General features: G+C 40.1%; 2 protein-coding genes across 4 annotated transcripts; one reads left to right on the top strand and one right to left on the bottom strand.

Moving 5' to 3' along the window:
• The first annotated feature begins 1,777 nt into the window (after window positions 1–1,777).
• Window positions 1,778–8,203, top strand: ublcp1 (ubiquitin-like domain containing CTD phosphatase 1). 2 transcript variants are annotated; one of them, XM_034891038.1, is made up of 11 exons: window positions 1,778–1,963; window positions 2,306–2,569; window positions 2,989–3,080; window positions 3,465–3,550; window positions 3,673–3,788; window positions 5,165–5,263; window positions 5,427–5,464; window positions 5,668–5,766; window positions 5,968–6,084; window positions 6,189–6,316; window positions 6,570–8,203. In XM_034891038.1, exons 2-11 carry the CDS (start codon window positions 2,416–2,418, stop codon window positions 6,595–6,597), a joined length of 957 nt encoding a protein of 318 aa, XP_034746929.1. In that variant the 5' UTR covers window positions 1,778–1,963; window positions 2,306–2,415; the 3' UTR covers window positions 6,598–8,203. The 2 variants fall into 2 exon arrangements, 1 of the variants encoding a protein (XP_034746929.1); XR_004659184.1 differs by lacking the exon at window positions 1,778–1,963 and having other exon boundaries at window positions 2,312–2,569; window positions 6,570–7,852; window positions 7,889–8,203.
• Window positions 8,204–8,667: 464 nt separating this feature from the next.
• On the bottom strand, window positions 8,668–12,002 carry il12bb (interleukin 12B, b). Of its 2 annotated transcripts, none has more exons than XM_034891040.1 (9): window positions 11,916–12,002; window positions 11,574–11,667; window positions 11,328–11,429; window positions 10,948–11,127; window positions 9,971–10,076; window positions 9,682–9,851; window positions 9,342–9,502; window positions 9,101–9,219; window positions 8,668–8,937 (listed from the first exon to the last, which is right to left on the bottom strand). In XM_034891040.1, the coding sequence occupies exons 2-9, from the start codon at window positions 11,665–11,667 to the stop codon at window positions 8,910–8,912; spliced, it is 960 nt and encodes a 319-aa protein (XP_034746931.1). In that variant the 5' UTR covers window positions 11,916–12,002; the 3' UTR covers window positions 8,668–8,909. The 2 variants fall into 2 exon arrangements, with proteins under 2 accessions (XP_034746931.1, XP_034746930.1); XM_034891039.1 differs by having other exon boundaries at window positions 9,971–10,082.
• Window positions 12,003–14,262: the final 2,260 nt, after the last annotated feature.

A 14,262-nucleotide genomic window follows, 5' to 3' on the forward strand; every position in this document is an offset into this window, starting at 1 on the left:
GAACACCACGTGACTGATGGCGTCTGAAGCGTCAAACGTTACTGGTGCTATGGTGCTGAAGCGCTTCCCAGGTTAACTGTTTTGATAGTTGCTAAAATATGTTAAAAGTGAGAAATGCGGCAACGTACACTAAATATGTAATCATAAATCATGAGATCATTTGTAGGTACTTGCTAACAAGTAAAAGGATAAAGAAAGCTAATGTAATGGATGTCATTCTCCAATCACATCCCATTGCGATTCATTTTAAACGTTAGCCTACATAAATATCAACCATTAAGTCAAAACAAGTCTGTGGTTAAAACTACCAAACTACTTCATTAAGGTTTTGTATTTGTCATTAAAAAGCTGTAGGCTTTTTGGAAAATGCATTTATTAATCAACCAATCAATTTACTGTAAAATGTTGCAAAATAACATCCATATTTAATGTAGAACTTATGATAAAAAAGTATTACAGATTTAATAATAACACGACCTTGTTGAACTTTTAATGCATTGCACATATATCAGAACAGTTGCATTGACATATCCCCTGGCTTATGTAAATTCATAGATAGATAGATAGATAGATAGATGTTTATTGATCCCAAGAAAAATGGGAAATTACGGTGTTACAGCAGCAAAATCAGTCACAAAGCACAAATATAAATAAAAATGAAATACTAAGAAAAATATACATACATACAATATACATGAAATAATATGAATAAAATAAAAGAAATATTTGAATATGTACAGGATGGGAAGACGAAAATGTGCAACTGCTTAATAATATGCTAAATGTAAATAAATGTAAATAAACCAATTGTGCAGGTTGCATTAGTGCAGTAGTGTGGTGTCCAAAAATCTTATCTAGCACCCAGTGATGAGGTGTTAAAAAGTGTTATTGGTTGTGGTATGAATGATTTTCTGTAGCGGCCCGTGCGGCATCGAAGCTGTCGGAGCCTCTTAGAGAAGCTGCTCCTCGGTTGGACCAGTGGGGGGGTGGAGAGGGTGGTCGGGGTCATCCATGATGGATAACAGTTTGTTCAGTGCCGATGTAACCAAAGTTAGTCTATTAGAACTAAACTTATAACGTGGGGCTATTGTTAGCCTGGCCCCTAAAGTTGACAACATGGAAGTAGCCTAAATTAAGACTGTATTAGTTAACACTGGTTTGGGGTACCGAGCCTATGTGTTTTCATTTTAATATCTGCATGAAAAACTGTGTGTAAGAGATGCCTATAAAAGTTCGGACTGGACTACATTTATACAGCACCTTTGCTTAGGCCTACCGGACAAAGTGCTTTACACGTCGCCTCTCTTTCACCCATTCACACAATGTGTCTCTCCAAAGGGTCATTCTGTGCCTTAAACTGAAAAACCCTGAATTAACACTAGTTTTTGGTGCCCAACCAACATTTCCTACTGCCCTCCATTCAAAGCAATCTAGAACCGTGCCTGCATCCAGTAATGATCACATTATCTGATTTCTGATATAATGATAGGCTAAGGATCCATTGAGAGTGCAAACACAAGAACGTGTCTGTTTCACACATAGATTTCACATTGTGATCAGAAACAAAGTTGGAAGCATATAAATAAGGCACACTTAATGTTGATTGTAGTTGTCTACAACTTTGTTTTTGTTTTTTTCTTTTTTTTTCTTGTCTTACTAGATTACATTTAAGTAGGCTATGAAGTAAGTGAAAACCGTAGAGATAGAAGCTCTATACCTGAGGTGGAAACTATTATCAGCCGATTGTATGTTAATCTTGTGAAAATGGTCACTATGGTAACGCAGCTTTTTTTCTACGTCACTACCGGCAGGATTCGGGACGCCAGGAAGAACAGTGTGCGCCGCCTGTGTATGTGCGCCGCTCGATGAATGAAACTGAACGGCAAACTTCATTCATTCATTCAACTTCCCGACGAAATTTGACAGTGTTTGCCTGGCATTTCATGCTAGCTTGCTCTACCAAGTAAGGATACCCAAACCGTATAGCTTAGTCAGCAAATGTTAGCCACTTGGCTCGTTACCTTGCGTGTTTACATTGTTGCTAGTCAGTGTTAGCCATTTAATGCTAAAAATATCAACATCAGGGACACTATCAAAGTGTCTGCTCTGATAAGGTGGCATTTGGCCGTTGGGTATTTAATTAGCCAGCCCAAACTAAACATGCTTAACAAAGGTGATATCATGTTTTGCTTGTTGTGTTTCATTATTAGCTACTTTGTATGTTTTGCTCGAGCTACAGCCAGTTGCAGCGTGGCATCCTGACACACTTCTCCTGTTATTTTGCATATTCCCCACTCTCTGTAAGGTGCACCTGTGCGTGTTTGTTACTGTAGCTGTGCACTCGTCTGTGTGCGTGCACACGTGACTCCAGCTGCAGCCGAGTGTGTTTATGTGTGTGAAGAGTCTGTGTGTGCCATGTCAGTATCAGTGATCATAAAGTGGGGAGGTCAGGAGTACTCCATCAGTTCTCTGTCTGAGGAGGACACAGTGATGGACCTGAAACAGTCCATTAAGACCTTGACTGGGGTGCTGCCAGAGAGACAGAAACTACTGGGACTCAAGGTCAAAGGTGAGAGGGCATCAGGGGTCATAAGTGCGTTGTATGTGGTGGAGCTAGTGTAAATAATACCATATGCTACCCAAACCAAGGTGGACAAGATATCAGGATTTTATTTCCCTTTGTGCCTTGGCATTATGGTTAACTATATGTAAAATAAAACTCCTGATTGGAAAAAAACGATCTGATCAAAGAAAAACACCCCCACATCTCCCCAGTCTTTGGCTATGTTAATCCACATTCATAACTAGCTGATTCTTTTACTTGAACAAACATGTCCATTTCCCACTCTGTTACTTGTCTGAGTGTCAAGTTTCTTCACCTGTCTGTAGTATATACTCATTTCTATTTTTTGTAATTGTACGTAAGGTTTGCAGCTAAATTGATCTCTCTTTTGTCCTGTTCTTTATCTCTTTATTCCCCGCCTCCAGGTAAACCTGCAGAGGATGAGGTTAAGCTGGGCTCTCTGAAGCTGAAGCCTAACACTAAGATCATGATGATGGGTACCAGAGAGGAGAGCCTGGTACGTGACAGGGTGATAGAGAGAGTTCAGATGCATCTGGTTGGAACTCAGGAGTAGTTGTCCACCCCACAGCTTAAGTGCCTGAAGGACCAGCTAATTTGCAGTACAACCAGAACATGATATTTATTAAAAGATTAACATGTTAAAGATATTTTCTTACTTGTTACTTAAGAGTTTGGGTCACTAACTAGCTTTAATCAACTGGTCAATAAGTGGTTGGTTAAGTGATGATCTAGCTAGCTGTTGACCACAGTGTTGTCATTTTTGTCTAACTAGTTGATTGGTTTGTAAAGTCTTACTTTTTGCTTATTTACTGTCTTGTGTTAAATGTTCCCTTTGGCTTGCTGGTACACTTTATCTGTGCATGTGTTTTGTTTTTTTCAGGAAGAGGTTCTAGCTCCTCCCCCAGAGAACGATGACGTGGTCAATGATTTTGACATTGAGGACGAGGTCATTGAAGTGGAGAACAGGTTAGATGGTTTGATGTGATTTGCATGTGTCTGTGGCTGTACATAGGCAAGATGAAATTTATGAGGGGGCATGAGCAAATACATCTGAGTGTGTCTGAGAAACAGATGTTTTATGTGTCTAGAGAGGAGAACCTGGCTAAGATCGCCCGCAGAGTGAAAGACTACAAGGTGGAGGAGATGAACCCTCCCAGAGAAGGCAAGGGTCTTCTGGTACTGGATGTGGACTATACACTGTTTGGTGAGTTACATCGACATGCTTTTTTTTTTTTTTACTTCATGGCATGTTAAATAATAGCATGCTAATAGAACACTGTGCACTTACTCTAACTGTACATTACAAAACATTTATTTTAATACTGCGTCTTAACTGTCTCTTCATGTATTATGCGTAATCTGAGCAATGTTCACAGGGTTGACGCTTTTACAAACAAATAGAAACTGTTGACAGATTGATACTAGTGGTGTCACAAAACAGGGAATTCCTAACTTTGATACAGAACCTTGAAGAATATTGATATTCTTTTTCAAGATCATTTTTTTGTGATTTTCCACCTTTAATAGACAGGACAGCTAGGTAAGAATGGCGAGAGAGACTTGAACGGACTTGAACCCTGGACCTCTGCGTCAAGGCATACACCTCTATGTATATGTGCGCCTGCTCTATGCACTAAGCAAACACAACCACAGAATATCAATATTCCATACAATTTTCAATACCACAGGGGGAAATTGACACAAAATCGAGCGCATAACATTTTAGATTTTAATTAAAAGATACATTTAACAAGGATATAACAAGACAACAACAACTTATAATTTCTGAGTACAGCAGAAGGACCAGGTTTTCCCTAGGTTTCTGGAGTGCTTAGGTGGTTGTGTGGACACATGCAGGTGGAAATATCACTTTTCTACTTAAGCAAAGCCTTACCTTCACTTCACCTGGTTCACTGTCTCCTTGCCTTAGCCTCTCTGCTCTGCTGTCCGCTCTGTGTGAGCTGAGCCTGCTCTCGACTGCAAAACGTGGCAAAGGATTGTCAGCATAGTTTTTATTTCTTTTAATTTGGCTTAGTTGCTGTGAAAAAATATTTAGTGGCTCTGCCTAAGTGTTACAATGGTAGGGACAACTCTAATGACTGTAGTAAACATTAACAATAATTATTAGTATTTCCAAACGGCACTCTTGCTGTTTTCTTTGTTAACCCAATCCAGTCATAAGAGTTCTGCACTTGCCATCTGTAATGACCTAACACCATAACAAAACCCACAAATTATTATATTGCACGAGGAAAGAGAGAGAATGAGGAAAGTGACAAAAAGACAGCACTGTAAGTGACTTAGAGGAGACGGGACTATGTGGGCACTGCAGCAATGTGTGTCAACTCGCTGTTGGGGAGAAGAAAAAGTGTCAGTAGTGCGGAAAATGAGTATTGAAAGCGACTGAAATTTCTTTTTTTTAAAAGACTAATTGACAAAAAATCTGTTTTTTTCTGACTCCTTTTGTAACGGCATTCAGTAAAGCAGGACACTTTGCAAAATATGCAGGCACTGTTTGTCAGTTTATCAGTTGCTAGTTTAATCTAAAACGCTATGCATTGATGTGTTGTGTGTGTTCAGATCACAAGTCGTGTGCAGAAACGGGTCAGGAGCTGATGAGACCATACCTTCATGAGTTTCTGACATCAGCCTACGAGGACTATGACATTGTCATCTGGTGTATGTCTCTTCTCCTATTGCTGCTTTTTTTGTTTTTGTTTTTTTACATCCACTAAGTACATATCTTATGGGTGTTTATTGTTTTAGATTTCCTCTCTGGGCTGGTACCCGGCAATCTCTGCTTGTGGAATATGCATCTTACACTTGTGCTTTCTTTCCTTAGCTGCTACAAGTATGAAGTGGATTGATGCCAAAATGAAAGTAAGTTTTCCCACTTGTGTTCTTTTTTGGTGTTGTTGCTAAGGCTAAATTCCTGCTACCATTATTGTAATGTACCCTCTTCTGCCAAAAGGGGGCAGTGGTAATCAATTTAACCCACAGGATTTGGGTTCAGAGGGGAACAAAAGATAACAATACTGCCTGTGTGTGTGCGCGCCTCTGTGTTTGTTTGTGCGTGTGTGTAGGAGTTGGGAGTGACAGACAACCCTAACTACAAGATTACGTTTATGTTGGACAGTGCAGCAATGATCACGGTACATACCCCTAAGAGAGGGGTTGTGGAGGTTGGTACACACGCAGTGGATCATAAATAAAGATATTGGCATGTTTTACTGCTGCAGTTCAACACATTACTGATGTAAACAAATAGTTTCACAGCAGAAGAAAGCATGTACATTTAAATGTAGTGTGGTGTGGCTTTTCCCGCATGTTTACCTTTTGATCATGGACCGTGTCATTTATTTGTGCTGAATCAATGTATCCAGGTGAAGCCCTTGGGTGTGATATGGGGGAAGTACGGAGAATTTTACAACCGGAAGAACACCATTATGTTTGACGACATTGGACGGAATTTCCTCATGAACCCACAGAACGGACTAAAGGTTGGAGGCTCGCAATATCGTCATTACTTTGACCACACCTCTTCCTCATCACTATCAGCATGATGCAAAGCTTTTTTCTGAATTCTATTGTTTTGTGGGCGCAGATCCGACCCTTCATGAAGGCCCATCTTAACAGAGAGAAGGACAGGGAGCTCTATAAACTGGCTCAGTACCTCAAAGAAATTGCCAAGCTTGATGACTTCAGTGGACTCAATCACAAACACTGGGAGAGGTAGGCACACATATGCCAAAAAGTAATAATTGCATAGTAGTATTGACATAATGCATTGCATGGTTGTAGCACCTAAGAAGTCCCTTATGCAACAAAATAAGAAAGAGAAAACAAATATGCCAATATACCTAAAATGAATCCAAAGAACATACACATACTCCAAAATTGATATAAATTAACCTTAATAAATACATCTTATACACACATATAAAATGTATGTGTGTGTGCGTGTGTGTGTGTGTGTTTTTTGTAGGTACCTTTCTAAAAGGCAGCACCACTAAGGAAAGACTGCATCCTCTGCAAAGACTTGGGCTGGACACTACCATCCCGTCATCCTGTTCTTTCTCATACACCACACACACACACACACACACTTGGCTAGTAAAAGCCCTTTATAACAAACCTTACTACAATCCTAAACTAACCCTCTAGCCACCAACACTCAAAAGCTCAGGACTGAGATGGGCTTCCCAGTTTATATCTTTGCATGTTCTCTCCTAAATCACACAAAGTGTTTGCATTTATTACAATAATGGCAGTCACCTAACGTTGGTTACCTGTGCGGTAATCGTAAAATACACCTGGGTTAAAAAACTGCCCCTAGGTTTTAGGCCGCATGCCACGATCACCCACGACCCACAAACATCTACAAACCTACTTAAGACAGGTGTCTAAAACACATCTTGAAGCCCACACACTAACAGTACCTGAACATATTTGAGATGTTTTAAACCTGCTTGGTCTTGTAGATGGGTGGGGATTTTCACATTTTCCCATTATCGGTAGTTTGTCTTTTACTAAAAGGTAGACATACTTTGCTCTGATTTATCATGCTATACCAAGCAATTAAAATGTCACCATGGTTAAGGTCAACAGGTGGTGTCCCTCACTCAAGGATCTTACCTATTGCATATTCCGTAGCAACTGAGATGAACAAAAGCCAATATGCCTCATTTTACATGTATGAGAAAGACTGATTGAAAATCATTAAATGTGAAATTCAACGGGAAAGAATAACTTCATAAAATTTAACAAACGTGGCTTGTACTGCAGTACATCTGTTAAGTTAATTCTGCCCAAATTGTAGTGGAAAATTGGAATGGCAGAATGTGTTGATAGCAACGGTCAAAGATAAATCTAAATCCTTGAGAATCAAACTTATGCCTGCAACCGACATAATTTGACATATGCAATAATCCTCAGAGCTACTGTGACATTAAGAGCTGTTGAGATCAAGACTGGTTGGAAGAAAAAAAACTTTCATCAAAACAATCAGTGCCATGTGCATGTTTTGATGGAAAAAGTCTGGCCGAGGGGGGGGAATTCTGTGTGCGTGCGTGTGTGTGTGTGTGTGTGCGCGCGCACACGTATTTGCCCAGAAATGTATTTGTGTTTTCCTGTTCCATTGTTATGTAACAGCTTGGTTGCAGGAAGCACTCAGATAGACGCGAAGGATTGGTTACATTTCTTTTCTTTTTTTTATGCAGAATTTTGAGTAGTGTATGTTTTGTTTAGAGCTTTTACTGAACAGTTTAGGTACATCCAAATGTTAATGAACAAAGTGAGGATGAGGGATAATGATGGGAATGCAAGAAACTGACAGCACAAAATGTGCATTTTCTGTTGTTTTTTTTGTAGCTGCTTTATTAATGAAATGAATGTGTCTGCACTTATTGTCAACTTTGATTTTAAGTTATAGATGGAGAGGGGGAAGTATTGGGAGAAGGTGTGTCCCACCCTATGAACAAGTAGCACCTGAAGCTCTTGAAATGTCAGGTTTACAGCTCTTTTGGACATTCGACTCTTGATCTGCCTTTTTTGTGTTTTCCTCATCATATCCCTGACGTCCTGGCTGTAAATATGACAATAAACCTTTTTTTGTATCTACATTGCCTGCACATTGTTTCTTAAACACGATGGCCCAATGGTTAGCACTTAGACCTCACAGCAAGAAGTTATGGGGTTCGAACCCTGGTCGTCCCGGGCCTTTCTCTGTGGCGTCTGGATATTCTCCCCGTGTGTGTGGGGGTTTTCTAAACCAAAAATACGTTCCTCTCCCTCTCTACCAAGCTGATGTGTGGTGAGTGTCTGGTGTTGTAAGGCTGTCATGCATCACCCAGGTGACTGCCACACATTAGTGTTGGTAGAGTATCCCCCCGCCCCCGAAGTGCTTTGAGTGTAAGCTCTATGTACATGTAATTTATTAGTATTGTTATTAAGTCTTGTCTACTTAAAAAAAAAATACAAATATATTTACAGTATTTTTAGTACGTTTACATTTATTAGTAATAGTTAGGGAACACTGTAGCAACAATTCTGAAAAGATAGCTGCAAATGAGTTACAAGGGGCATAAAGGAACATGTACTATATTTCAATCATATTACAAATAATAGGCTTAACATTATACTGTAGTTCTATAGAGACAACTTTAATGAGTGATCAATAAATACTGTACAGATATACTTTAACACCCAAAGCACAGCACCACGTTTTGGGCATTGCTTGGGGAAAAAAAAAACGGGAGTTAGAATAATGTTTTCTTGCATCCTGGTGTTCTACCATGGTCTATCCTCTACTGTCCAGTGACAGAAGCTAGCAGACCTCTGTATGTTTATCCACTCTGGAAACAGGACAAGTTGGAAAGAAACAGAATGGATCAGATTATTTTGGTGGTTTGACTTGGTATTATTTAGATCAAATCATAAACCACCCCAAAGTATGTCTTTGGTAGCGAACCTAGTGAAAGCAGTTCTTACTCCCAATGGTCCAAGTTATATACTTACATGCAGTGGCTCCAGTGGCTATACGGCCCGTTTGTGTATTTGTCCTGAGCTCGAACACAGAAAACATACTTATTCGGTTTGATATTGACCTCGTATGTCATTTTCTCGATGGTTTCACTCTGCACAAGAGAAGAGGCAGAGCGTTAAAGAAAAAGATATGGGGTTTAACTGGATGTCAGCTAAGGCATTTTTACACTAAGTGTAACTTGAATCTTATCTATATCATGTGTCTATTGATTACCATTATTTTCTTTTTACTGTGACATGAAAATCCCTTTTGGACCACTTTGACCTGGTACTGCAGACCAAAGTAGGTGCAGGGCATCTCCCAGGATTCAGGGTAGTTCCAGCTGAACACCTTCCCATCAGTGATGCGTAGGTTAGGGAGTTTTTCTGGCCTCACTAAATAGGGGGAGGAATGGGATAGAGAAGGGTGAAAGGGTGGGGGGAACGGTACAGTGACATTGATGTGGCAGGATTGTAACAGTGGGCAAGACAGAAGGGAATGAGAGCGAATGAATGGAAAGGAGGCCACATTACACTACTGCCAACAACACAGACATTAACATCCAATCACTTACCAATCTCTCTCAGGTAGAAAGTCCTTGTGTAGGCCTCGAGGCGAGAATAGCTGTGTATGTAGACGGTGATGGAGACACGGTGCTGTTCCTCTTTGTATGGGCAGTTGGCATCCTTGCAGAGAATTCCTGATCCATCAGCATCCAGCTCACAGGACATCTTTTCTGAATTACTAGATTGAGAACAAACCGGTTGGTATCATAATATCCAGACCAGGATTCATGATCTACATCTGAGTACATTAAATAAGTAGGAGGAGCATTGTGTCAGCAAGTGATATTTTGGCCTCACCGTTCTGCCTTCACCAGAAGCACAGCGGCGTTGGCTCTGGTAGCTGATCTTCTCCAGGTGCAGTGGAAAGAGCCGTTATAGTTGGGGGCTGAACAGTAGATGTGACCTGGACCTGGAGGAACCGAAACACTGTCAGCACTCTGAGGCGCTCTCTCTCTCTTTGTGCTTAATGCTGTTGTGAACAATTTTACTCTCACGTTTAGGTTTCAGAGCACTTTCTTATGAAGGTCCCAGCATTTAAACATTATTAAATCATCGCATGATTAATTAATAAAATTACTGAACAAGCAAGACAACTGATGAGACAATTATCTCTTCGTTGTATTTATATATTTCGTTTCATCAAATCAGGCACAACAAAGGATTTCTATCTAGAAACCTATCTGGTAAATCTGAAAGATACTGTTGTGGACTAGACGCAACACATTTTTTAATTTGCACTACAATATGGTGCTGCGTGTGACATAAAACGTATTGTGTGAACCTTGGTATAGTTTGTCTACTCTACAGCAAATATATCAAAGCATAACTATGAATTTAACAAAGACACTGTGCCGTTTGACATTTTTTCGCATTCTTTCTATTATTAATGTTTCTTTTCTTGCAATCCTTGAGTTGTCTCATTCCTTTTCCCCTTTTTCTGTCCAATTGCGTCCCATCATTACTGTACCTCTGCTCCTCCTTTTGTCCAGTTTGTTTTGACGTGTGCCCCATCGTTCATCTTATCTTTTGAATGTTGTTGGTTTTCAGGCAGCAGCCTCTGTCTCTTTCTTCCCATCTTATCTCCCTCTCCCACCATCTTTCTTATCTCAACTCTTCAGAGACATCTATCCTATGTCTCCTCCAGTGAAATACCTCTCGCCAGGTCCAACTACACAATAAATCTTTATCTTTCTCTGTTTGTCTTTTCTCTTAATGTGTGTGTGTGCCTGCCTTGTTCGTCTACTCCCTAACTCCCTCCATCTGTCTTATCTTACCCTCTCCAGGGAATTCTTCCAGAATGACAGTCCTGTTGTCTGGATCTAGTTGGATCAGGATAACAGTGTGGTTGAGGTATTCTCCATCTGGACCGAGGTGACAAGTGTAGTTTCCTCCATTCATCTCCTCCACCAGGACCTTGACCTGGTTCCCCTGCAGAGCTGGTTCAATCTCCTCGCCTGAAACGAGGACATAGATCAATGTAAAAATGATGCATTAAAATGCCATAAAATCGCTGAGAAAAATTGCCACCTGACTGAAGAAAGGTTTATCATTATCGTATTGTATGGAATTGTTTTGTACATAGCACATTGGCACAGGCACTAATAGAAGTACTGTATTACTAGCAGTTATAGTAGTAACAGCTAAGTTGTATTACCGTTTTTCTTCCAAACCACAGGCTGGTTTTGATACGCTTCTCCACAGCTCAGAGGAACATACACACTGGTGCTCAGACTATGGGGCACTCTCAGGACCAGAACTAGATAATCAAAGACAAGAAACACACACACACACACACACACATTCACACAGACTGACATGAATCAAGATTTACTAAATGTGGGGCAAAGAGACAAATGGATGGGAAGAGGGATATTTAGTAGTGAAAGAAGGAGTTACCAACCATTATCCATTAGTGTCTCTATGTTTTCTTGGTTGCTGTCAGAGCTGGCGTAACACAATCCAGCAAACAGTACAATAAGGAACAATGCACGCATCTGGAGGAAGGGCAATAAATTAGTATAGTACAGAGACTGGAACCAAACTTGTATAATTGATTTATAAACAGCCATTCATTTAATTATCTTAAATATGGTGAACAATCTGTCAATTACTTTCAATGGAATTCTAACTTTAAAAAGAGTGTGGGACTAATGTTAGAAACAGGTGTTAACCTCAATATATTAGAATACATATCTAATAATAAAAAAGTGCTGGAAAAAGATACAACAGACGATAATCTTACCTTGACAACTGGACTTGAATTTCACAACTGCAAGCTAATCTGATGAGGATGCCCCAGAGGTAAAGTGGCTGTCGTGAGTGTATGCATGCTGTATATATATGAGAGGTTGAGAATTTCCCAACATGTACTAGAGGAACCAAATCAGCGTGTGTGTGTGTGTGTGTGTGTGTGTGTGATTGTTTGTGTGCGTGTAATGCGTGCGTGCGTGTGTGCGTGTGTTTGTGTGTGAAGATGACAAGGACAGATGAAGTGAGCTTATGATCCATCCATCAGTTGGAAACACCAAAGGACAATTTTTATTAATTAAAAAGCTCAAGGTACAGCTCAACATTATTTCCTCACCCATCTTATTCTTCAGTTTCATGTTTTGTCAAGCCTGATTTACTCAGTTGTTAGGAAAATGATGAAAACCGAGGACAAATGTTCTATTCATGATATACAAATATGTTCCATTGTGAAAATGTGTGCATGATTTTGCAGCCACTCTGACCATTGTTGGGGAAGTCAGGCACAATAACTGAGACTGAAACCTTTGGGAAGGGGAACTAGAAAAACTTGTGTTTGCACATGACAGTGTGTGATGGTGTATCAATAAAACTCAACAGGTACCCTGGAAAATGGTCATGAGAGTTCTCAGGAACAAGAACAAGAAAGCAAAAGGGACACCTCCATGGAAGTAGGAAAGAGAATAGTCACTGGGATGAAATAAAAGGTTGATCAGTGGAAAGTCACATATAGGGCTCCTCTAATCAGGTCTGTTAACAAAATGTTCTATGACCATGAAAACCAAACCAAACGTGTAAATATCTCGTTTGGGAAGTTACCTGTGCAGAGTGATGAATGGAGGACTTTCCATTAATCATTCTGCTCCAACATTTAGCCACACCAGTGTAGGTATGTCTGTAATGATATCCGGCAGAACGTTTCCTATAAGTACACCTCTGACTTAGTTATAGTTATAGAGGTTTCTTTTGATTCAACATTACTTTGCTTTCATAAAAAAAGGTAATAGATGACTATTGCTCGCGGTTGGTGTGCTTTTGGTTTCAAACAGAAGCAGGGGCGATTCTAGGATCAGACCTTTAGGGGGGCACAGCCCCGACTGAGTTACAGGTGCGTAGCATCGGCGACAGGATATTAAACCTGTTTCAAGCCCTTTGAACCTGTATTAGTTTGTCCTCTTTCACTAACAGAATTCCCCTAATAAGGGTCTAAAATCGCCACTGAACAGAAGTAGAGAATGTTGTTCATGAAAGAAAACCACAAACTTCAGTGATTCAGTGACAATGAAAGTTTATTATAAAAGTATTATTATATCATCCACGCAATACCATCTGCAGATCAAGTACCATTTCCGCTGGTGTGCACATGACATTTTGAGACTGTGACCTCGATCATGTGTGACGTACAAAGGTATCCCCCCCCCCCACCCCAAAAGCCAGAATTATAAAGACTTGATTTGCCAGACTGACCTTAGGTTATATCCACTTCCCCTCTGCCCGTTACTCATGTACAATGTGACCTTTCACTACCGATAGCCTGAAAATGGGTCATTAACTCTCCTTCTTCCTCTACATTAATTCTCAAACATTTAGTTTACACGATTACAGATGACTGATGGCAGATGGCTTGTTGGCAGAGGTTTGTTCCTTCCTCATTCCATCACTGGCTGAATGACATTTACATTCTGGAATGCCAGTTGGTTGCACGTCTTTCAAACACAATGCTTATAGTGGCTTCTTTTCTCTGGATGGCCTCTTTACATCATAATGTTTTTTTTAAGGAATTTTCCACGTTCTGGCTGGCTGTTATAATTAGGAAGTTGGAATAACGAAAGGAGTAAATCAAAGGCAATGGAAAGAAGATCTGATGCTAAGATCTGTATCAATGCTGTTTTTAAAAAAAAGAGCCCGACCTCTAAATCAACTAGGCCAATATTTACTTCCTCTATTACCCATATCATTGATTTATCGGTATTGGCATATATGTCGGCCAAAATATCAATGATGTTTTTTTCAAAAGAATAGTTTCACATTAACGATGCTTAGCATAAAGACTGGAAGCAGGGGGAAACAGCTAGCCTGGCTTTGGCCAAAGGTAAAACAATCCAGCTACATTAGCACCCTTAGAACCAACGGGTGTGTGTTGGAAACTTGTCTTGGTCAGGCCCGTGAGGCCTGAAGTATTCCCTGGTTGCCTGTTGACCACTAGTAATATTTCCAACTCAATGCTCCCATAAAACCACAACTTTTAACCTTTTGTTTTGTGTTAGAATTTGACAAACAAAAATTTTATATATAGAGATGCTGTTAGGCTTATCTTTATACCTTTAGACAGAGCTAGGCTC

This window comes from Etheostoma cragini, chromosome 13 (genome assembly GCF_013103735.1).
Source record: "Etheostoma cragini isolate CJK2018 chromosome 13, CSU_Ecrag_1.0, whole genome shotgun sequence".
NCBI lineage: Eukaryota > Metazoa > Chordata > Actinopteri > Perciformes > Percidae > Etheostoma > Etheostoma cragini.